The sequence below is a fragment of the Diabrotica undecimpunctata genome, chromosome 9, assembly GCF_040954645.1.
Source record: "Diabrotica undecimpunctata isolate CICGRU chromosome 9, icDiaUnde3, whole genome shotgun sequence".
NCBI lineage: Eukaryota > Metazoa > Arthropoda > Insecta > Coleoptera > Chrysomelidae > Diabrotica > Diabrotica undecimpunctata.
In genome coordinates, this window is record NC_092811.1 from 93,921,058 (window position 1) to 93,943,529 (window position 22,472).

A 22,472-nucleotide genomic window follows, 5' to 3' on the forward strand; every position below is an offset into this window, starting at 1 on the left:
TTTTTTCTAATAACTAACTCGGCTTTTATCATAGAGTATCGTGACCACATTGTAGAAGATTTCCATTTATTTTCATTTTCGATTATATTAAAATATGCCAGTAAAACGTCTTCGGTAACTTGCCGTACTCCTCTTGTATCGCACCACTCTTGGAAGTGCTTGTACGCTAACCGATACTTTATTCCGGACTTGGAGGGCCCCAAACGTGCTACTGCATCATTAACCGCGGACTCAATTTTGTTTAGGTTTTCCATTTTCGTACTAAATTTGGGCTTGCGGTTGCAACAACAATAAGCTGTCTTTAATAATTGCAATCAACTGTCAAACAACTGTAACCAGGGAGACGCAAATCCCACCGACGACTTAATTATTTTAATTTCTAACATCTAGACGACTTTGATAGTTGTAACAGTTAATATCGAGTAAAAATAGCGTATGAATATTTATGGTTGAAAATTGCTACGTTTGAAGAAAAAATAGTATACTTTATTCGGCAAAGAAGCGACTTTTCTTGACTTGCCCTCTATTACGCGCCTCACTTCGTTCGGCACGTAATATCGGGCGCATCAAGAAAAGTCATGCTTCTCCGCCTCACAAAGTAATATACTATTATCTTTACCGACGAAAAATATCGTAAGTTATATCACTTTGTTCGGCGCGTAATATCGGGCGCGTCATGAAAAGTCATGCTTCTCCGCCTCATAAAGTAACATACTATTTTCTTCAAATGTCAAATAATGATGAAATTACTTATCTTACTTGATCCTGTCAAAGTTTGATGTCTCCGCCGGCAGCAGTTTTTTTCCCATTTCTTTACGGCGGAGGGAAAAATGTTGTCATGACAACAATATGAAACATGTCACAAAGCAACAATACAAATGTCATTAACAACAATTAAACATCATTTTTTTATAGTAATATTAAAAGTACAATTAGTTAATGAGGCATTTTCAAAATTGAAACCGTGCAAAAATGTTCCCGACTCTTGATACGCATTGGTAATTGTTGATGATACTGATGGTCGACAACAACTTTCAGCAATCATTCCCGATGTTGGCGAATCATGAGGGTTTAAAATTTTTTGAGCATTATCGTTCTTATTTCTTATTGAATCCTCTATATATCCTTCGGCAACCGTGCTTGATTTCCAGCCCCCATGTCGTTTGAGGCATTCTAGATTTCCGCCTCCATCAATTAAAAGTGTTGCTGAAGTTCGTCGTAAAGAGTGACCCGTGTATGCGCTTGCATCGTTTAAATTTAAACAACTAGCTACTTTTTGGGCTACTGCGCTGATCGAATGTATTCCCATGACGCTTCGGTAACACTTTCCATTTTGGTACTTGATAAAAAATTGGTTTTCTGTGAAATTTTCAGGCCGCAGTGATGCATACTTTTTATACAGTTTAATGTAGTTTTGACCAATTATCGTAAAAGATCTAATTTGTCGTGTTTTACTGTCTGGGATTTTGATAATTATTACATTTTCTTTATCCTCAATGTCCACAGTCTTCATTTTTACCATTTCGTCGCATCGACAGGCGCCGGTAACCCCAATTAACAAAACAATCTGAAATATTTGTATAATTTAGTAGAGTATACTACATGCTTTGCAATATATTTTTTTTTACCTTTAATCCTAAATGCAACTTATCTGGCGCTTCAAACAAAAATTTATCAAACTCGTCTTTAGTGAAAACTTTAGACTTCTTTGCAGTATATCCTTCGCTTGTTTTTTTCAGAAAAGCACGTAACTTTAAACATTTGCTTATATCCACATTTTTTCTAATAACTAACTCGGATTTTATCATAGAGTATCGTGACCACATTGTAGAAGATTTCCATTTATTTTCATTTTCGATTATATTAAAATATGCCAGTAAAACGTCTTCGGTAACTTGCCGTACTCCTCTTGTATCGCACCACTCTTGGAAGTGCTTGTACGCTAACCGATACTTTATTCCGGACTTGGAGGGCCCCAAACGTGCTACTGCATCATTAGCCGCGGACTCAATTTTGTTTAGGTTTTCCATTTTCGCACTAAATTTGGGCTTGCGGTTGCAACAACAATAAGCTGTCTTTAATAATTGCAATCAACTGTCAAACAACTGTAACCAGGGAGACGCAAATCCCACCGACGACTTAATTATTTTAATTTCTAACATCTAGACGACTTTGATAGTTGTAACAGTTAATTTCGAGTAAAAATAGCGTATAAATTGTACTATTTATGGTTGAAAATTGCTACGTTTGAAGAAAAAATAGTATACTTTATTCGGCAAAGAAGCGACTTTTCTTGACTTGCCCTCTATTACGCGCCTCACTTCGTTCGGCACGTAATATCGGGCGCGTCAAGAAAAGTCATGCTTCTCCGCCTCACAAAGTAATATACTATTATCTTTACCGACGAAAAATATCGTAAGTTATATCACTTCGTTCGGCGCGTAATATCGGGCGCGTCATGAAAAGTCATGCTTCTCCGCCTCATAAAGTAACATACTATTTTCTTCAAATGTCAAATAATGATGAAATTACTTATCTTACTTGATCCTGTCAAAGTTTGATGTCTCCGCCGGCAGCAGTTTTTTTTCCCATTTCTTTACGGCGGAGGGAAAAATGTTGTCATGGCAACAATATGAAACATGTCACAAAGCAACAATACAAATGTCATTAACAACAATTAGACATCATTTTTATTTATAGTAATAATAAAAGTACAATTAGTTAATGAGGCATTTTCAAAATTGAAACCGTGCAAAAATGTTCCCGACTCTTGATACGCATTGGTAATTGTTGATGATACTGATGGTCGAGAACAACTTTCAGCAATCATTCCCGATGTTGGCGAATCATGAGGGTTTAAAATTTTTTTAGCATTATCGTTCTTATTTCTTATTGAATCCTCTATATATCCTTCGGCAACCGTGCTCGATTTCCAGACCCCATGTCGTTTGAGGCATTCTAGATTTTCGCCTCCATCAATTAAAAGTGTTGCTGAAGTTCGTCGTAAAAAGTGACCCGTGTATGCGCTTGCATCGTTTAAATTTAAATAACTAGCTACTTTTTGGGCTACTGCGCTGATCGAATGTATTCCCATGACGCTTCGGTAACACTTTCCATTTTGGTACTTGATAAAAAATCGGTTTTCTGTGAAATTTTCAGGCCGCAGTGATGCATACTTTTTATACAGTTTAATGTAGTTTTGACCAATTATCGTAAAAGATCTAATTTGTCGTGTTTTACTGTCTGGGATTTTGATAATTATTACATTTTCTTTATCCTCAATGTCCACAGTCTTCATTTTTACCATTTCGTCGCATCGACAGGCTCCGGTAACCGCAATTAACAAAACAATCTGAAATATTTTTATCATTTAGTAGAGTATACTACATGGTTTGCAATATAATTTTTTTTACCTTTAATCCTAAATACAACTTATCTGGCGCTTCAAACAAAAATTTATCAAACTCGTCTTTAGTGAAAACTTTAGACTTCTGTGCAGTATATTTCTGTGCAGTATATCCTTCGCTTGTTTTTTTCAGAAAGGCACGTAACTTTAAAAATTTGCTTATATCCACATTTTTTCTAATAACTAACTCGGATTTTATCATAGAGTATGGTGACCACATTGTAGAAGATTTCCATTTATTTTCATTTTCCAGTATATTAAAATATGCCAGTAAAACGCCTTCGGTAACTTGCCGTACTCCTCTTGTATCGCACCACTCTTGGAAGTGCTTGTACGCTAACCGATACTTTATTTCGGACTTCGAGGGCCCCAAACGTGCTACTGCATCATTGCCGCGGACTCAATTTCGTTTAGGTTTTCCATTTTCGCACTAAATTTGCGCTTGCGGTTGCAACAACAATAAGCTGTCTTTAATAATTGCAAACAACTGTCAAACAACTGTAACCAGGGAGACGCAAATCCCACCGACGACTTAATTATTTTAATTTCTAACATCTAGACGACTTTGATAGTTGTTAATTTCGAGTAAAAATAGCGTATGAATTGTACTATTTATGGTTGAAATTTGCTACGTTTGAAGAAAAAATAGTATACTTTATTCGGCAAAGAAGCGACTTTTCTTGACTTGCCCTCTATTACGCGCCTCACTTCGTTCGGCGCGTAATATCGGGCGCGTCAAGAAAAGTCATGCTTCTCCGCCTCATAAAGTAATATACTATTATCTTTACCGACGAAAAATATCGTAAGTTATATTTACTTTACTTTACGTTGTTTGTGGTATTAAAAAATTATCGTTTGTGTTAAATAAAACATTTTACACCAGAAAATAAATAAAAATTATGTCGTATGTATATGATAAGACGTTTTACGTTGGTGGTTCATATTGTTTTTTATCGTATCTACTACTTGCCATAAATTACTTCGTTTAGTTATTTAAGTTACAACATTATACGTGTCAAAAAATCTTTACATTTAACTAATTTCATTTTCTTTTTCCAGAATCTCCCCTGCCATCGGATGTAGACAAGAGTGCAATAGAACAAATTATGGATTTTTTGTCAGATACAGTTGATAAACATTTCAATAACGTTTCTCCTTCCCCGTTTTCTGGTCAATGTTTATAAATTAAAAATAATAAATATAATAATAATAATATTTATCGATACACAATGATAACTTAACATTGGTTATTTTTGGAATCAATATAGAACCAGTCAGAGGAAGATAACACAAACATTCCATCCCCAGAGCGCTGTCAACAAAAGAACTAAAAACCTAAATTAGAGTAAAGACTTTAAAATCAGAATGTTTATCAATTTATATCGACCAAAAATTGGACGTGACTACTACTCACATAAAAATGGAGTGTGTGTTTTAAAAATGTTTACGAAATATTTTTTAGAAATTGAATTGAATTTGACGAGAAACCATGTCACATTAATTGTAATATGTTTTCAAATTACATTTTACAATACCTGTTTTTAACATTTAGATTGCCAATCTGGAAATCGTTTTCAAAAATATTATAAATTAAATATTACATATAAATTTAAAAAAATTAGGTTAAGCTATAGATGTTGATAAAATGGCACTTTGTGTCAACCAATTTGACAGTTGACTTACTTAGCATCGATTTTACTGGCAAATAGATATGTTTTGGGTTGAAAGTCTGAAGATGATTTTGTACCCTCAGATTGACATAAAATTCGGATTTTTTTGAGTTTATATAGCTAATTGCAGACGATGTGTCTATTAATGCAATAATGTTGACATATTCTCATAGCTGACTTCTTCTATTAGTATTGGTAACCAGAGCCTGCTAAGTTCTATTGCTGCTACACATTTTTTTCATCACGTAAGATGACAGCTGCTTTTTTGCTTTTTATCTTTTTACTGTCTGTTTCTTTCAAATTTAAAAAAAAATGAAAGAGAACGATTTCCGAAGTGGAAATTGAAACGTCAATAAACTTATTTTAAACTTTAATTGTGCTTTAAATAGTAATTACTTTAAGATGCCACAAGAAAACAGATTCAGAACAATGTACTAAAATTATATCACAAAATACCAAAAAGGGTGAAACTTTAGCTAGGTATCTGGCTAGCTGGATTGACTGTAGGGTTGAAAATGACAAGGACATTTTGACCAGAATAGAAATGAAACAAAAAAACTTTCTTAACTGGAGATCTGCATTGTGCAATAGAAATCTGTTATTGACAGCACGTCTAACAGTATTGGAGTGCTACGTTTGGCCCGCGTTGTTCTATGGATGTTAAATTTAAACAACAAAAATAAAAACTCTTAACAAATTAGAAGCATTCAAGTTGTGGTGTTAACATCGCATGCTTAAAATCCCGTGGACAGCACACACACATTTAACAAATGTGTATTAGAGACCATACCCAAATAGCGAGAATTAACCAACATAATCAAAATGAGAAAGGTCCAATATTTCGGTCATATAATAAGAGGATCTAAATATGGCATACTCCGGTTAATTAATTAGGGAAAAATCAAAGGAAAACGCTGAGTTGGAAGAAAACAACAGTCCTGGTTGCATAACATTAGACAATGGAAAGGCCCAACGGTTAAGGAACTGTTTCATCCAGCTGCCGACCAACAAAAAATTTATCAGCTTGTTAGTAAGACGATAGCCAACGCTTGAAAACAAGCATGGCACACAGAAGAAGAGTTGTTTAGTTTAAGTTGCCAGCAAATCTGACGAATGTGATGTTGTGTTTATCTATTTTGTAAAAAAAAAATCCACTAATATGAAGAATATTTATTTAATTAATATAATATAACAAAGTTAACAAAAATATTAAAAATGAAATCAAATTATTTTAAACCTTATTAAGTCTTATTTTGTTTTAATTTATTAGTTTTATTTTTTAAGTCAACTTTTTCTACTTCTTTCGGAATCAAATGACTAACATTTTTATGTTGTTTATAAACACCCCAAGCTGGCATCTTTACATTCCCTGTATATTCTCTGTAGATATCACAATACATTTCTTCAGTCTGCACGTCAGCCGCCGCCATTGCTTTTTTGAACGCTTCATCTATTTCAAGTTTAACTTCTTTTTCAATCTTCTTTAGTTCTTCTTCGGTTACTGCTTCTGCCGATAATAATTTATCATGGAAGCCTTTGATGCAGTCTTGAGTTTCCCTCACTTGACGAATTTCATCCCTGCTTCTGTAGGTAGTGCCTGGATCTGACATCGAATGGCCGTAGTATCTTAGAAAAGAAAAGAAAATTTTTAATGTTATACTTATTTCTATTAGCTCTATATTATAATATAATAAAATCAATTTAATATAGTAGTCAAGACCGAATACTAAAACCCCTTTCTTGCATCTTTACACATTCTCTTCCTCCAATGGCGCTACAGCCCAAATCGAGCCCTAGACTCCTCCAAACCGTGCCTTGCACCTTGTCGATTCCGCCGATCTTCTACAGGTTCTTACGTCTAGAAAATTTTGCGCGTCCGCTGCTACTTCATCCTCCCACCTTTTTCGTGACTTTCCTTTTGGCCTTGCGCTCTGCATTTTATTATCTAGGGCTCTTTTTGGCAATTTTTCGGTCTCCTTTCTCACTATACGATTAGATCTCAGTTTATGAAATTTAACGAATTCTGAGATTGGTGCCTCTTTGAGCAGTTGGTAGAGTTCATGGTTGTACCTGATCTCCATACTCTGTTTTCGTTAATAGGTCCAAATATCTTCCTTGGGAGTTTTCTGTTGAAGATTTTCAGCTTTCGTTATGTGTATTTTGTCATTACCCATGTCTAGCATCCATAACGTACTAGTGGTCTGATATTAGTTTTGTAAATCCTGATTTTCGATCTCTAGTGTGTGTTTTTGGAGCAGAACACAAGGGCGAGAATAGCTTTGTTTCCCTTTACCATTTTGTTTAACTTTCTGGTTTTTCTGTTCCATCCCTGTTTAATGTAACTTCCGTATATGTGAAACTTTGTAACAGTTTCAATATCGTCCCCTAATTAACTCATCAAAGCCTTGTGTGACCACTTGTTTACGAAAACACGCCATTATTTAATGTTAATTGTAGCTCAAGTAACCGCTAGAAATCTATCTGCAGTTTAACTGTTCGTTCCTAGATGGCAGTGTATTCAATTTGTTACAGTGTTTGAAGCGAAAGAATAGTATAGTTGTGTGAATTCATGCGCAATAACGAATGTGCAAATTATGGAACCTAGATTTGAGTAAGTAGTTTTATTAGTTTACTATTAAGACTTTCCAGCAATTTAAATAATTATTGATATAGTTAAGGAAGTAGTTTATATCATTAAAAATATTGCAGGCAATCTGGCTCATTAACAAAAAATTTACATGAGACTGAATCAAACTGTTACCAAATGATCACACTAGGTTAATAAGAGATCTAATTATTTGTTTATTTACAGGAGAGGTTTGACTCTCCAGGAAGTCCTGGATATGGTTTATAACGATGACAATGATGCAACTGACATATAATATATATAAGTCAACCTGATTCAAATGTTTTGACTGATGAAGATACAGCTGACGAGGATAATGGTGGATTTGTGGATAACCTGTCCCGAAGACAATTATTAGCAGAAGCCGAGCTGGATTATTTTGATGATGCACCAGAAGAGACTAGTGTTTTTAATGAGATTGAAGACGAGCAAACATCACTTATTTCATCACTTCATACAGAATCTAATACTAGTTTTTTGAAATCACTAAAGGGAAAAAAGTATACTAAAAGAATTTGGATCGATGGAGATTTTGTAAAAACATCTGAATTTCCCAAAGCAGACTTCTCACAATTTAAAAATATGAGCCCTACAGATTTATTTGAGTTATTTTTCGATAACGAAATGCTAGGCCATATTATAGACGAAACTAGAAAATAAGCTCTTTTTGTGAATTGTCCTGATCCGAAGATTACCTTGAACGAACTCAAATGTTTTTTGGGTATTTTGATTGTGTCTGGATACAATTGTCTTCCTGGAAAAAGGTTTTATTGAGACAATGGACAGACATTTCCAATAAAATGGTGAAGGATGCAATGCGTCGCGACAGGTTTATCCAAATAATGCGTTTCATGCACTGTGCTGATAATACGCAAATGGATTTAAATGATAAAATGTGGGAATTGAGACCAGTAATCAAAAAATTACAGAGTACTTTTCTCAAATATTATCAACCAACTGAAAATATGAATTAAAATGAGTCGATGGTGAATATTACGGCACTACGGCATTACGGCATTAGGGGAAAACCGATAAGAGTCGGTTATAAAGTATGGTGCCTTAACTCCGAGACTAGTTACCTTGTGAATTTTAAGATTTATCAAGGGAAAAGTACCAATTTCAACGATCTTTACCAACTTGCATCTGGAAAGCCGCTCCCGTTGTCTCGATGTTGGACACTTTGCTACAACAAAAGCTGCCTTACCAAATCTATGTAGTTAACCTTTTTACTGGATTCAATTTAATGGTGTATTTAAAAGAAAAAGGATATGATGTTACAGAAACAATAAGAGAGAACAGAATACCACAAGATGTTCCACTTGTCAATAAAACAGCTATGTCCAAACAAACTCGAGGTTATTTGGTTTCAAAAATTGACATAAAAGATGGTATTTTCTTGACAAGATGGATGGATAACGCCATCGTAACAATGGCATCAACTTCATATTGTGTGCATTCTATTCAACAAGTGAAACGTTATTCACATTCTAAAAAAAAAAGTCGACCAAGTTCCACGCCCACATGTTGTTGGAATGTACAATAAGTTTATGGGAGGCACTGATAGAATGGATGAGGATTTAACAAGATACCGTATAAGTATTCGTAGTAAGAAATGGTATTGGTCTATACTGACATGGTTAATTGATGCTGCGGTGTAAAATGCGTGGATATTTATAAGTGTTCATGAAGACCGACAACTAATTTGATTTTTTGACGTGAAATCGCGACTACTTACCTTACCAAATTAAAAAACCTTCCCATTAGACCTGGTAGACCAACAACAAGTAGAAATAGTTTATCTATTAACAGAATCTCTGACAATATTAGGTACGATGGTGTTAACCATCCCATTATACCTGTTCCTAATAAAAAAAAACAACGAAGGCGGGGCGCAGGAGAAGGGTGTTACTCAGTAGGACGTACGCAGTGTGAGAAATGCGATATTGGACTCTGCATTGAAGGCTTTGCCATATTTCATAAAGAGTAAATCTTATAATATTTTTATAGTATTTTGAGCTAGTGTTACCATATGGTCACAGCTTGTAATGTCATATGTTCGATAAACAAATAAAATTTAATACGTTTTTCTGCTTATTTGTATTTTCCCTAAATTAAAAAAAATGCAAAAAACTACCAGTTTTACAAAAAAAATTAATTCAGGCTTTGATGGGTAAAATTGTGCTTATGTTTCTTCTAGCTCTTGCCTGTGTTAGCTTTTTTGTCTTGTTAATATTTATTTCTAATATGGTTTCTTCTGCTACTGTTTTAAACTGTGAGTAAATTTCCGCCGTCTTTTCTGTTCTGCGAGACATATTGCTAATGTCAACGGATAGGCGGCAATCTGTACTGATTTATTTGTTAGGAGATTATCTCTTCCTATTTTCAGCTGTCTCACTACATATTCGAGAATCAGGTTGAATACCGTCGGTACCAGCCCGTCTCCTTGCTTTAATCTTTTGGCTATTGAAAAGTTTTTACTGACCTCATTTTGTATTCTCACAGTTGCTGTTAATAAGTCCATTGTTGCTTTTAATAGTCGAATGTATTTTTGGGGGATGTTAAAGCTATGCCATATTTGATACAGCTTTTGTATATTAACTGAGTCGTTGGTTTGAATCTATAAATATATTGTGGATGACAAGGAAAAATAGCAGCATCAATAGATGAACTTGAATATATTATGAACAGACTTGATACTGTTAGTCGTAAATATGAAAATAAAATTAAGTCACAGAAGATCAAGGTGACGATCATTGATAGAACTAGAAAAAAACAACTGAAAATAAGAAACGTAACAGGGTATAAAGTGATAAACTGTTTCACATACTTACGTTCTGGTATCACAAACAATGCTTAATGCTAAGCAGATATACTTTCATGCCTTACTATGGCCAGGTCAACAAGGTTCAAATAAAATCTGCAAAGGTACGGTCATAACCAAGAACCCAAAATTATCCGGTATTATCTTTTCTATCGCCACGTATGCTGTAGAAAATTGAAACATCAAAAAGTTTGATTCACGACGTGTAATGGAAGTTAAGGAGACATTATTGGTTAAAGGCACAGTAGATGGTAAAAGAACCTGAGAATGATCGTCACTCCTATGGCCAGACCAATTAAAGAGCGTCATCGGTGACTCTCTGACTGTGGCAGTACACCAAGCTTAGGAGATATATATAGCAACTATACCTCAAATACCATGATGTCACTGCATCCTTACTAAGGATAAAAGATAGAGGAAAAGGATGAAGTCGTAACTCTTTACCGTTTTCGTGAAGAGTTTCCGGTTCTATACACCTGATATTGATACTTCACCTAATGTACCGGACTTTTAACCAATACATTATCGCTAACGTGGATTTTGAGCAATTTTTCTTGAGTGTTAGCTTTATTAGCTGTTACCTTATAAAGCCATTCTTATGAGCATCCATACTTTTCACATTTTTCTCAGTCCTAAGGTGGCCTATAGTATTATACATATTTTTTTGTACCCAAAGTAATTCCCTTCCTTTTAAATATTGGGACTGTGATTAACATGTCTCAAATAAGTTAATTGCCCGTTTCATTTTGTCTTAATTAATCATTAATTTAGCTATATTAGAATAGCTATTGGATACACATTGGCAGATAATATCTATTTTCCTTTTTCACGATTTCTTTCTTTTTGCTTTTGTAAGGTCTTCTTGATCTCTTTACTCTACAAAATTTATTTCGTTTTTTGTTATATGTTATTTGCATTTTTTCAGATATACTTTTTGTAAATACTCACCTGTATGTATCAAGTTGTAAAATAATCGGTCCGAGTCCTTTATTGATATGATCTATAGCAAATTTGCCTGCTTCTCTAACAGCTAATACATCCATGCCTCCAGCTCTGACACCAGGAAGCATATCAGCTCTCGTATAATATTCTATATTAGCCGAGTGTCGTTCCCTTGATGTACCCATACTGTAGTTATTATTTTCAATTATAAATACAACTGGTAGGTCATGAAGTTTTGCGAAATTGTAGGATTCGTACACCTGGCCTTGGTCAGCAGCTCCATCACCGTATACTGCAATATAAATATATAACTGAAAAATCGCATAAAATAACTGCAATATGACAATACCAAACAATACTTTTATATAAATGGTAAAGTACCAAATATTTGCCGCGAACGTCACGTGCATTTTAGTAACAAGTTTTCGATCAATGCGTAAACATTGTCCAGACTAATAAGATAGTGTGCTGCCTATGGAAGATATTGCAATCAATTCAAATCAATGGTTGCCAGTCTATCTGCAATGACGTAAGACAAACCTCTGCTGACAATATTATTAAAAATCTAATATTTATTGATTATTTATCAGTGTATGCATAGTCCTCCTATCAAGAGTCAAGAGTCTTGTTTTAAGAAAATCGAAAGTAGAGTTAAATTCAGATAAAAGAGAATTTTTTTTATAACGTATATTCAGCAATCTATCTATCTATATAAAAGGCTTTGATGAAAAGTTACACCGTTTGTCCAGTCAACTAACGACGCCATGTAGAAAAGAAATCTGAACTGCCATCATTTGACATTTCAATCATATTTTGTTCACGAAACGATGCGTTTAATTTACACCTGCTTGCCGTGTTGCCGTGTGATATATATATTTGCGATGGCATCCACATACTCTCCACTGAGACTTTATATGTACCGTTTAAAGGTACCGTATCATATGCCTTCTCTAAATCTACAAACAATAGGTAGGTACATAGATTCCTTGCCTTCCGTTTTTCGATTACCTGCTGCAGAACGAATATACCATCAGTGCACGATCATCCTGCACGAAATACATTTTGTTCCTCTATGTCTTCGTATTCCGATTCTATTCTTACTTTTATTATTCGACCGTACAACCTCCCTACTGAGCCGATAACAGTTATTCCCCTATTAGAGAATTCGCGTTAATCTTTTTTTTTTTAATATCGAGCTGAAGTAACCAACATTTCAATCATCAGGGATATTTTGTCCTTTTAAGCATTTGTTAAATTTTAAGCATTTGGTCCATACTTTCCCAACTTAATTGGGATGTCTCCAGGTCCTGCTGCTTAACCGTTTTTTGGTTTTTTGAGGGCATAGCCTAACTCTCAACCCTCCGGTTGTTGTCTTAATTACTTGTGTATGTTTGGATATTTCTTCCATTTCGATCTCTTGAAATTTACATCTATCCTCTGTCAGTAAGACCTTATAATGGTGTTTCCACTGTTTCAAATCTATTAACTGTAAGTTAGATTTTTCCTTTCCTTCCCTCCGGAGAGACTTTATCACCTTCCACGCTTGCCCAACTCTTATTCCGTCCATTTACCTATCCATCTCTGCACATCATCGATCCCACATCTCATTTTTACTTTTCACTACTTTATTTTTTTACATCTCGATTTAATTTTTTATATATCTTGTAATCTTCCTCCTTTCTCGTTGGCATCCATTTCTGATAAGCAGTTTTTTTCTTGTTTACTAACGTTTACATATTTTTCGACCACCATTCTTGATTTATTGTTTCATGTTTGTCTTTGTAAACCAAAGCTTCACTTGCAGCCCTATGAATGCATTTTTCAAGTTGCTAGTATAAATCTTTTGTATTATAATAAAATGGGTTTTACTATTACTTTGTATATCAGCAGCTTGTTGTTGGTCGATAAGTGTGACTTTTTTTCCAGCATCCAGTAAAGTTTTCTGTTTAAAATTCCTAGTTGTAGTCTTTTCATCCACATTATGTTTGGTCTATGTTAATCGTTTGTCCAGATGAATGCCTAGATATTTTACGTCATCCTTTTGGAATAAAGGATGTCCATCAAGGTTAACTTGTAGACATTAGTGTTGCCTAAATGCAAGAACAAGACGAGACTTAGACAGTCTTGGTCTTGGTCTTGCGCCAATACACCTGGTCTTGGTCTTGGTCTTGGTATTGCACTCCCGGTCTTGGTCTTGGTCTTGGTCTTGCAGCAAGAGTCTTGCAAGTCTTGCAGTTACCCATTAGCCTATTGCTATTTATTAAACGTTACTAGGGAAGTTTGAAGCCACGATCTAAGCGATCCGTGCCTATGCTCTAACTAACCCAGCTATCTACCATGCCCCATGAAAGTCAATCAAACATGGTTAAAACACAAAAAAATCAAAATAATGACATAAACTTGACTGTATTTTAAAGAACATTTTCTGTCTAGAAAGGTATTGATGGACCTCCACCATATATGAAATGGAAATCTTAAAAAAGATTGGTACGTGGCAAAAATCCAAATACAGGTATCAAGGGCACATATTCTTTAGGTGATAAGATAACAAACTATAATCCACTTAATAAAGCAACATAAATGTTATTAACAATCTTTATATAAAAAACTAACTTGAAAAAATAAAGAATAGGTAAGAAAGCAATGGGAATCAAAAGTTATTTTAAATTAAGGAGATATCTACTTAATAAATACATTAATTTACCAAAATAAAGTAGTAGGAATATTTTTTTAGGAACCAGAATTTTGGTTTTTCAGGAAGAAATATTTGTAATTCTTTTTTGTGGAAAGATATTAGATGCTTCGTTAAACCTGAAGTGTTTCTGTTTTTCATTTTCATTTTAACCTTTCTATGTAGGCACAATTCAAACAAAGCAATTTGGGATGCATAAATTATTTCGAAAAACTCATCAAATTTGCTTTTAGGTCTTTTATATCTATAATTCCAACGCTCACTACACAGACTATTTTAAAACTATTTGAATCTTTGTCCCCCATGTCAAATTGTAAACTTGTCAAATGAAGTTTAGTGATGTCGAAAAAGTACCTACTACTATAAAAATGTCCGTTACTATTCAATACCCTAAGTATCTAATAACAAACCGAGAATTATATATCGTTACTTCGTTATTCTAAATATTTCGGTATTTTGTTTACACGGTAAGCTACATTATCTGTTATTAATAAACTTTTGAATATTATCGCGCTCTTTCAGCAAATTTGGTTTAACCGAATGATCTCATCGCACACTCAGCATAAACAATGTTTAGTCTTAGCCTATTGCTATTTATTAAACGTTACTAGGGAAGTTTGAAGCCACGATCTAAGCGATCCGTGCCTATGCTCTAACTAACCCAGCTATCTACCATGCCCCATGAAAGTCAATCAAACATGGTTAAAACACAAAAAAATCAAAATAATGACATAAACTTGACTGTATTTTAAAGAACATTTTCTGTCTAGAAAGGTATTGATGGACCTCCACCATATATGAAATGGAAATCTTAAAAAAGATTGGTACGTGGCAAAAATCCAAATACAGGTATCAAGGGCACATATTCTTTAGGTGATAAGATAACAAACTATAATCCACTTAATAAAGCAACATAAATGTTATTAACAATCTTTATATAAAAAACTAACTTGAAAAAATAAAGAATAGGTAAGAAAGCAATGGGAATCAAAAGTTATTTTAAATTAAGGAGATATCTACTTAATAAATACATTAATTTACCAAAATAAAGTAGTAGGAATATTTTTTTAGGAACCAGAATTTTGGTTTTTCAGGAAGAAATATTTGTAATTCTTTTTTGTGGAAAGATATTAGATGCTTCGTTAAACCTGAAGTGTTTCTGTTTTTCATTTTCATTTTAACCTTTCTATGTAGGCACAATTCAAACAAAGCAATTTGGGATGCATAAATTATTTCGAAAAACTCATCAAATTTGCTTTTAGGTCTTTTATATCTATAATTCCAACGCTCACTACACAGACTATTTTAAAACTATTTGAATCTTTGTCCCCCATGTCAAATTGTAAACTTGTCAAATGAAGTTTAGTGATGTCGAAAAAGTACCTACTACTATAAAAATGTCCGTTACTATTCAATACCCTAAGTATCTAATAACAAACCGAGAATTATATATCGTTACTTCGTTATTCTAAATATTTCGGTATTTTGTTTACACGGTAAGCTACATTATCTGTTATTAATAAACTTTTGAATATTATCGCGCTCTTTCAGCAAATTTGGTTTAACCAAATGATCTCATCGCACACTCAGCATAAACAATGTTTAGTCTTAGGCCGATAAGATTTGTTTATTTAGATTCCTCCTAACTAAATTATAATGGGAAAAAAATTGAATTATTAAGTGGGTGGGTGGGGGTAAGATATTTAAAAAAAATTTCGATACGGTATTACTGTCGACGTATCAATGCAAGATTATTTTATGATTAGAGGGCGGCTATAAATCTGGACAACTAATTTCAGAGCGAAGAAGTCGTCTGCTGGAAAAGAATGTACAAAATATTTTATTTTTACATATGATCTCTGAGCACGTGTCAAATGTGTTGTTTTTAATGAATATTTTGATTGATGATTTTGATGTATGTTTATGGTATTGTTCGTAATGCGCATAAGTCCAGTTTTTTAAATTTTTATTACATATTTTTTTGCGTCTCATAGAGTATTTAAGCATATACCCGAACTACAATACTCGCTAAAACGACACTCCGTCCTAACTGCAAGACGCAAGAGTCTCGCAGGCTTAGTCTTGTTCTTGCGTAAATCTTGCACGGTCAGTCTTGGTCTTGGTCTTGCTAAAATTAGGCGGTCTTGGTCTTGGTCTTGGTCTTGCAAAAACGCAAGAACAAGACCAAGACTGCAAGACCAAGACCGATTTTGGGCAACACTAGTAGACATATACTTCTTCTTAGATTAAATGTAATATGTGTAGATTTTGAGGAGTTTACTTAAATTCTCCAGAGTTTAATCAATTCACTAGTTTTGTTTAGATGTAATTGCAGTATCTCTGATGCTATTGCTGGATTACTATGAGATGTAAGCAAAGCAGTATCATCTGCAAATGTTACAAGCGTTAGGTTATTGCTTGTTGGTAAGTCAGCCGTATATATCAGTTAAAACATCGATCCGAACATACTACCCTGTCGTACACCAGACATGATGGGGTAGAGTTTTATATAGGCTTTACTAAACGTTACTAGATATCTTATTTCTATAAGGTATAAGTTAAGCAGTTTGAAGTAAGTGTAAGGTAGGTTTTTCTTTAATTTGTACAGAAGTCCTATGCGTCCCACCTTGTCAAAAGCTTGAGAGGCATCTAAAAAGACTGCCGTACAGAATTACTTGTTTTCGAAACTAGTTCTTATTGTTGTGTATAATCTGTGAACTTTTTCTATTGTGGCGTGTTGGTTACGAAATCCGAATTAACGGTCAGGTATAAGACCCTGTTTGTCCAATATTGGTTTGATTTTTCTTAACAAAAGTTTTCCAAAAACCCTAAAAATGACTGGGAGTAGACTAATCGGTCGGTGTGAGTTGACATCTTTTGGATCTTTACCAGGTTTTTGAAGTATGAAAGGAAGTAGTGCGGCCGGTTTTGATTTCGATGTATATGGGAGAAGGTTTTAAAACAAAATTCATACACTTTTTTTCTTAAGTATTTTTGATTTCTTACAAAATTGCCGTTACATATATGTAACGCTAGGAAGATATAGGAGCAAAAATATTTAAAATACTCCGTATTATAAATTTAAAAATAACAAACAAATAATACAAAACTAGATTAGAAAACATAATCAAATTATTTTAGATGAAAGTCTATATTGCACTCGATGCATAATCCCACATTGCACTTGCAACACATGGTACGTACATGCGAACTGCAGACCCTACGTGCACAACGTCTCCTCTTTTCATCGGAAATATAGGTCAGTAGATGATCAATCTTGTCATGTCTTATGCTGGCTACTTTGGAACCTTTTGGTTCGGTACCATATTTCGTAAGATACGATGTTACTAGATAATTTCGAAATTCTAGTTGTAGAATAGGATCATGGGATGTGTTATAAAGGTACCATGTAAATAGACACCACCACTATTTTTTAGAGCAAATTCCTACTTGGTATCTAGCTACATTTTGGTCCATAAGGTCAGTTCCTCCCATTGACAAATTATAATTTAAAATCAAATGTGGACGTGGTACCTGGACAATTTTTTTCTCAGCCTGAGAAAACCGTTTCACATTATGTATGGGAGTGACTCCATAGCAGGTTAAAGCAACTGTAACAATATTGTTGTCAAGCCAACGAACGAAAATGATTCCATTTTGGCGATCTAATATAGAGAAAAACTCGCCTCTTGAATGTTTTTTCAATGCTTTTTTGTCTGGCAATGGAATATTTCGCGGCAAACGAATATCTCTGAAAGTTTCAGTACACCACATACCTTAATCTTTCATATTAGAAAGTAACAATGGACTTGTAAATAAGTTGTCGGTGTACAATTTATAGGAAAGATTTTTTTACCCTCGGAGAGCTCCCTCAATATTGACACTAACGGAGCAGTCGCCTTTCCATACAACACTTCATCATTGACCGTACTATTGGGATTTTTGCCTTGATATAAATCAAAGTTTATAAGGTATCCTGCACTAGTGTTCAATCACCACATTTTGTACCCAAAACGTATAGGTTTTCCTCTTATAGACTGTTTACAACTTACCAAAGTATTTTACCATACTCTCATCATCATTGATTTCTGATTCGGGCACAAAATGTAAAAATTTATTTTTTAGCATATTCATCAAAGGACGGATTTTCCAGGCTTTTGTCGTTTTCAGCTGGTTTACTGTTGTCAGAAAAATGCAAAAACTGCATCACTTGTTCGAACCTATTTTTTCTCTTTGAATTATTTACGAAATCATTGCCCATGTCACGTTTTAAGTCCCAGTAGTTCTTTCTAGTTGGCTTGTGGTTGTATCCACTCAAAATAAGAATAGCAAGAGCACACTTTACCTCTTCTCTATCGATATTTGGATCTTGGGCGTTTTTAAAAAGAGCATATTTTCTAGTCTCTATAATATGGGAAATTGTATTTTCATCCCAGAAGTTTTCAAAAATTTCAACTGGGGAAAAGTTTGAGAAATATGAAAAATTAGCGGAAGGTAAAGCTGCGTTTTGACTTATTAAATCACCATTGGTCCAGGAAAACTTCATCTTTTCTTTCACTTGTTTTTTAACTTTTGCTGATGATCTGGAAGGCGCAGCCTCGTCAATATGATTATATATTTCGAAATCTTTTTCACTATTTCCTAAAAAAAGTTGTTCAACAGTTGGCCTAATAATTCTCCCGGACAACCTATTCAAATCATAATCTTCCTCATTACCAGACTCCTCGTCTGTAAGCACATTAAATTCTGGGGGTTCAGTATATATATGGTCCGTCTAGAAAGTATCCGGAATTTTATATTTTTCCTAATTTTAATATATTTCCTTTTTGTAACATTTTAAGACAAAAGTAATGCATCAAGTATACTATAAATTCAATAGGATTGTCAGGTTATCGCTTAGAAATGATAGATCCTCGAGGGGTCCGAGATGAGAGACGCGTGTAGTTCAATGGTGGCGTGTATATTTTTAAAATAAGGAATATAATAGGAAACTTGCACATAAAAATATTTTTGCGTCAACGGTAAAACAACGGTAAAATTGTTAATTTATATGTTAAATACATTTTGTTAAAATGTTATGTAAAAATATTATATTCAAAATATAACGTCTTAACAATTAATTGTGTAATCCAGATGTACACACAATATTTTCATTCATTTATATTATTTTTAGTTTAAGAAATATGTACATGTTTATTTTACAACATCTCAAATGCCAAATTATACTTACTTACTTAAGCCGTCCTTTTGTACCTTACGGTGTCGAGGGGCTAAATTATATTATATTTTAAATCCAAAACGTTCTCCCTTATAATAATGAAATGTCACGAATATACTTCTGGTTCGAATATACTTCTGGTTCGTAATAATTTGTAAAAAACAAAACCTATCATTTATAAATATCTTAAATTCATAACAAACAAGAAAGAAAATAACTTAAAAATATAAACGAAACTTTTAGTAGTAAACGTAAGAATAACTAATAACTATTGTATCGCCTTGCATTTCCCCAATAGAATATCTTCCACTGCTTTTTATAAAATGTTCCACCGTTAAGACATCAAACTGTAGATGAATTTTCAGATTAACCTTTTGAAAAACCCTCGTTAGTCGTAATATGCGTTTTAAACTAAACACGACGTAGCATTCAAATTGAGCAATTTCCAAGAACACAAATATAATAGCTGGAAATTTCCAATTAAATACGATTAAAATGGAAGTAATAGAATTCCCGAAACAACCTTGTTTTTTCTTTTGAACTTTTATTTACAATCAATTTCTACATGAAAGTTTTAAGTAAATGTGAATGAATTTGTAAATAGGTAATAGTTTCGAAATAACTTAGTCGCTTTGTGATCGACTTTGAGATCGGTAGAATGTACAATATTTTTTTTTTTAATAAAATTCATATTCACATATAAATACCAACTTTTTTACAGAAAATAATAATTCTAGACCCAGCAACCTAATGTAAACTACAATTGTGAAAAACAAACTTACCATAATAATAATAATATAGTTATTAGGTACATACCTACTTAGAAAATTATAACCAGGTAGGACGAAGGATCTCATAGGTAGTCTCCGAATGTAGCAACAAAAAATCTCTAGAACTGTACCTATTAGTTATTATTTTAAAGAAATATTTTTATTCTGAATCACTTCCTGTTGTTAATTCACTATCACTACTGTCTTCTCCTGGAGTAATGATAATGGGCTCGATAAGAACATCAACACGCGTGTCTACGTCCCACATTTTATCTTCTTCTTTCTGTGTATGTTTAATGCATGACTGCCAGTTGGAAGCGGTTATATTTTGTATGGCTTGGTCTAATAATAATTTGACATCTTTTAATTTAAAGGTTGTATTCTTTTGCGCTACCTCATTTTTTATTTGTGTCCATATTAGCTCGATAAGATTCAATTCACAATGATACGGTGGAGTTCTTAATACGGTGATGCCATGCTCGCGTGCCATTTCGTCTACTGCAAATCTGATGTATGAACTCTTATGTTCGCGCACTATATCAAGTAATTGAACCTTTATCATGGATTCATCAAAATCTATATTTTTACTTCTTAACCAATCTATTATATCTGGCTTTCGAGATGCAGAAGTCGGTATTTTTTCCATACGACGGCTGTGATAAGGTGCATTGCCCATTATAATTACCGAACCAGGATCTACAAGAGTCAGTATAGACGAAAACCACTTTTCAAACACATCCGAATTCATATCCTCATGATAATCGCCCGTTTTGATTGAGGTAAACACATTGAAACCATCTTGTAAAAAACCTGAATCACTTCCAATGTGCGTTATAATGAGACGTCTTCCTTTGCCCGAGGGTGCTTTTAAGCCGGTTGAAAGTCCCTTAATGAAAGCCTGTCGCGCACTTTTAATATTCAAGTCTTGCCATACTTTGGATTTTGTATGACCCTCATTCAACCACGTTTCGTCCGTATAATAAATTTTTTTTACCAAGTCGTCTAAAATCACGAATTTTTTGCAAATATTTTCTCCGCCATATCACTAATTCGTCTCTCTCGATCAACAAACTTTTCCGATTTCTCTTCACATACCGAAAGTCCATTTCATGTAAAGTTCTTTGTAATACTCTCATGGATATTTTATTTAAAGTCTCATCTGCGTCTGCATTAACTTCTCGTTGAATAGCCTTTAACGTGGGCAGTTCGTTCCTAAAGTAAAATCCATGAACTTTTCTTCGGATTATACTTTTCGTACTATCGTCCAATACAATTTTTGCACGTCCTTTATGGATTGGTTTTTGGATAGGTTTGTTACCTTGAATTATTCGGAAAACCGTACGAGCCGATACTTTCGTTAAATCTCCAGACAATGTCGCGACGTCCTCTATAAGCATATCTGGATATCTTCTACGCAATCCCTCATAAACCGATTTTATCATTTGCTTTTCTCTCACAGATAACCACCTTTTTTTATTTTGTTTATTAACAGATGTACTGCACGTTGGTTTTGATGCCATGATGCTACCCGACATTACGCTCATGAAATACTACCACCCACCAGATTTAATGGTTATTTGTGGGTGAGTTTTCACAATGTTGCCGTATTGCATTAAGAAAATTACTTTCGAAAAGAAATAACGATGACCGCCTGCCTCTCTATTGGCATTCAGGGTATACCTCAATGGCACGGATAAGCTGCAAGCGGTTATAAATAATAAATATCGCAACAAGGCGAGTGAATCTTCTCTAGTTCGGACTTCCAACAGATGTAACCGTCAAAAATGATAATTGAGAAGTGGTTTTGTGTGCTAATAAAGAAATAAATATATAGCCGCTTACCACCGAGTGTTAACGAACTACAAAATATCTGCCCTGACAATCCTATTGAATTTATAGTATAGGTTGTGCCGATAATAAGTTATGGACAAAATCGCATGACAACACCATCTGTCAAATATTGTTGTTTGTAAACAGACTTAAGTTTTGTGAAATAATGTCGCAAGTAGAAAAAAGAAAAGTGGTGGAATATTTATATAGAAAGGGTGTCCGAAATGTTAAAAAATTAGTGCAATTGGCTGAACTTGTAAAAAGTGCACTGTATGAGACAATAAAGAGAATACAAAATGGCATAGATATGAGACACAGACCAGTTTCGGGTAGACCGCGTAAGATTCGCAGAAACAATTTAAATGCTTTAGTAACTTTAGGACGACAAAATCCGCACCTAGGGTTTCGAAAATTATTGAACAGATTTGGAAATCAACGAAGAAAGTGTGCCCAGAGACTATCCGCATGTCACTGAAAAAGCAAGGCTATATAACAAG

The 22,472-nt window shown here is 34.0% G+C and overlaps 1 protein-coding gene across 1 annotated transcript in view; it reads right to left on the reverse strand.

The window, feature by feature from the left end:
* Positions 1-6,237: 6,237 nt before the first annotated feature.
* The window catches only part of LOC140450303 (probable pyruvate dehydrogenase E1 component subunit alpha, mitochondrial), a 38,755-nt gene continuing 22,520 nt past the window's right edge, over positions 6,238-22,472 (reverse strand). The window contains exons 4-5 of the mRNA XM_072543855.1: positions 11,472-11,757; positions 6,238-6,702 (exon numbers count right to left, since the gene is read on the reverse strand). Of these exons, the coding sequence (XP_072399956.1) occupies positions 6,318-6,702; positions 11,472-11,757 (671 nt within the window). The 3' untranslated portion in view covers positions 6,238-6,317. The remainder of the gene's footprint in view (positions 6,703-11,471; positions 11,758-22,472) is intronic.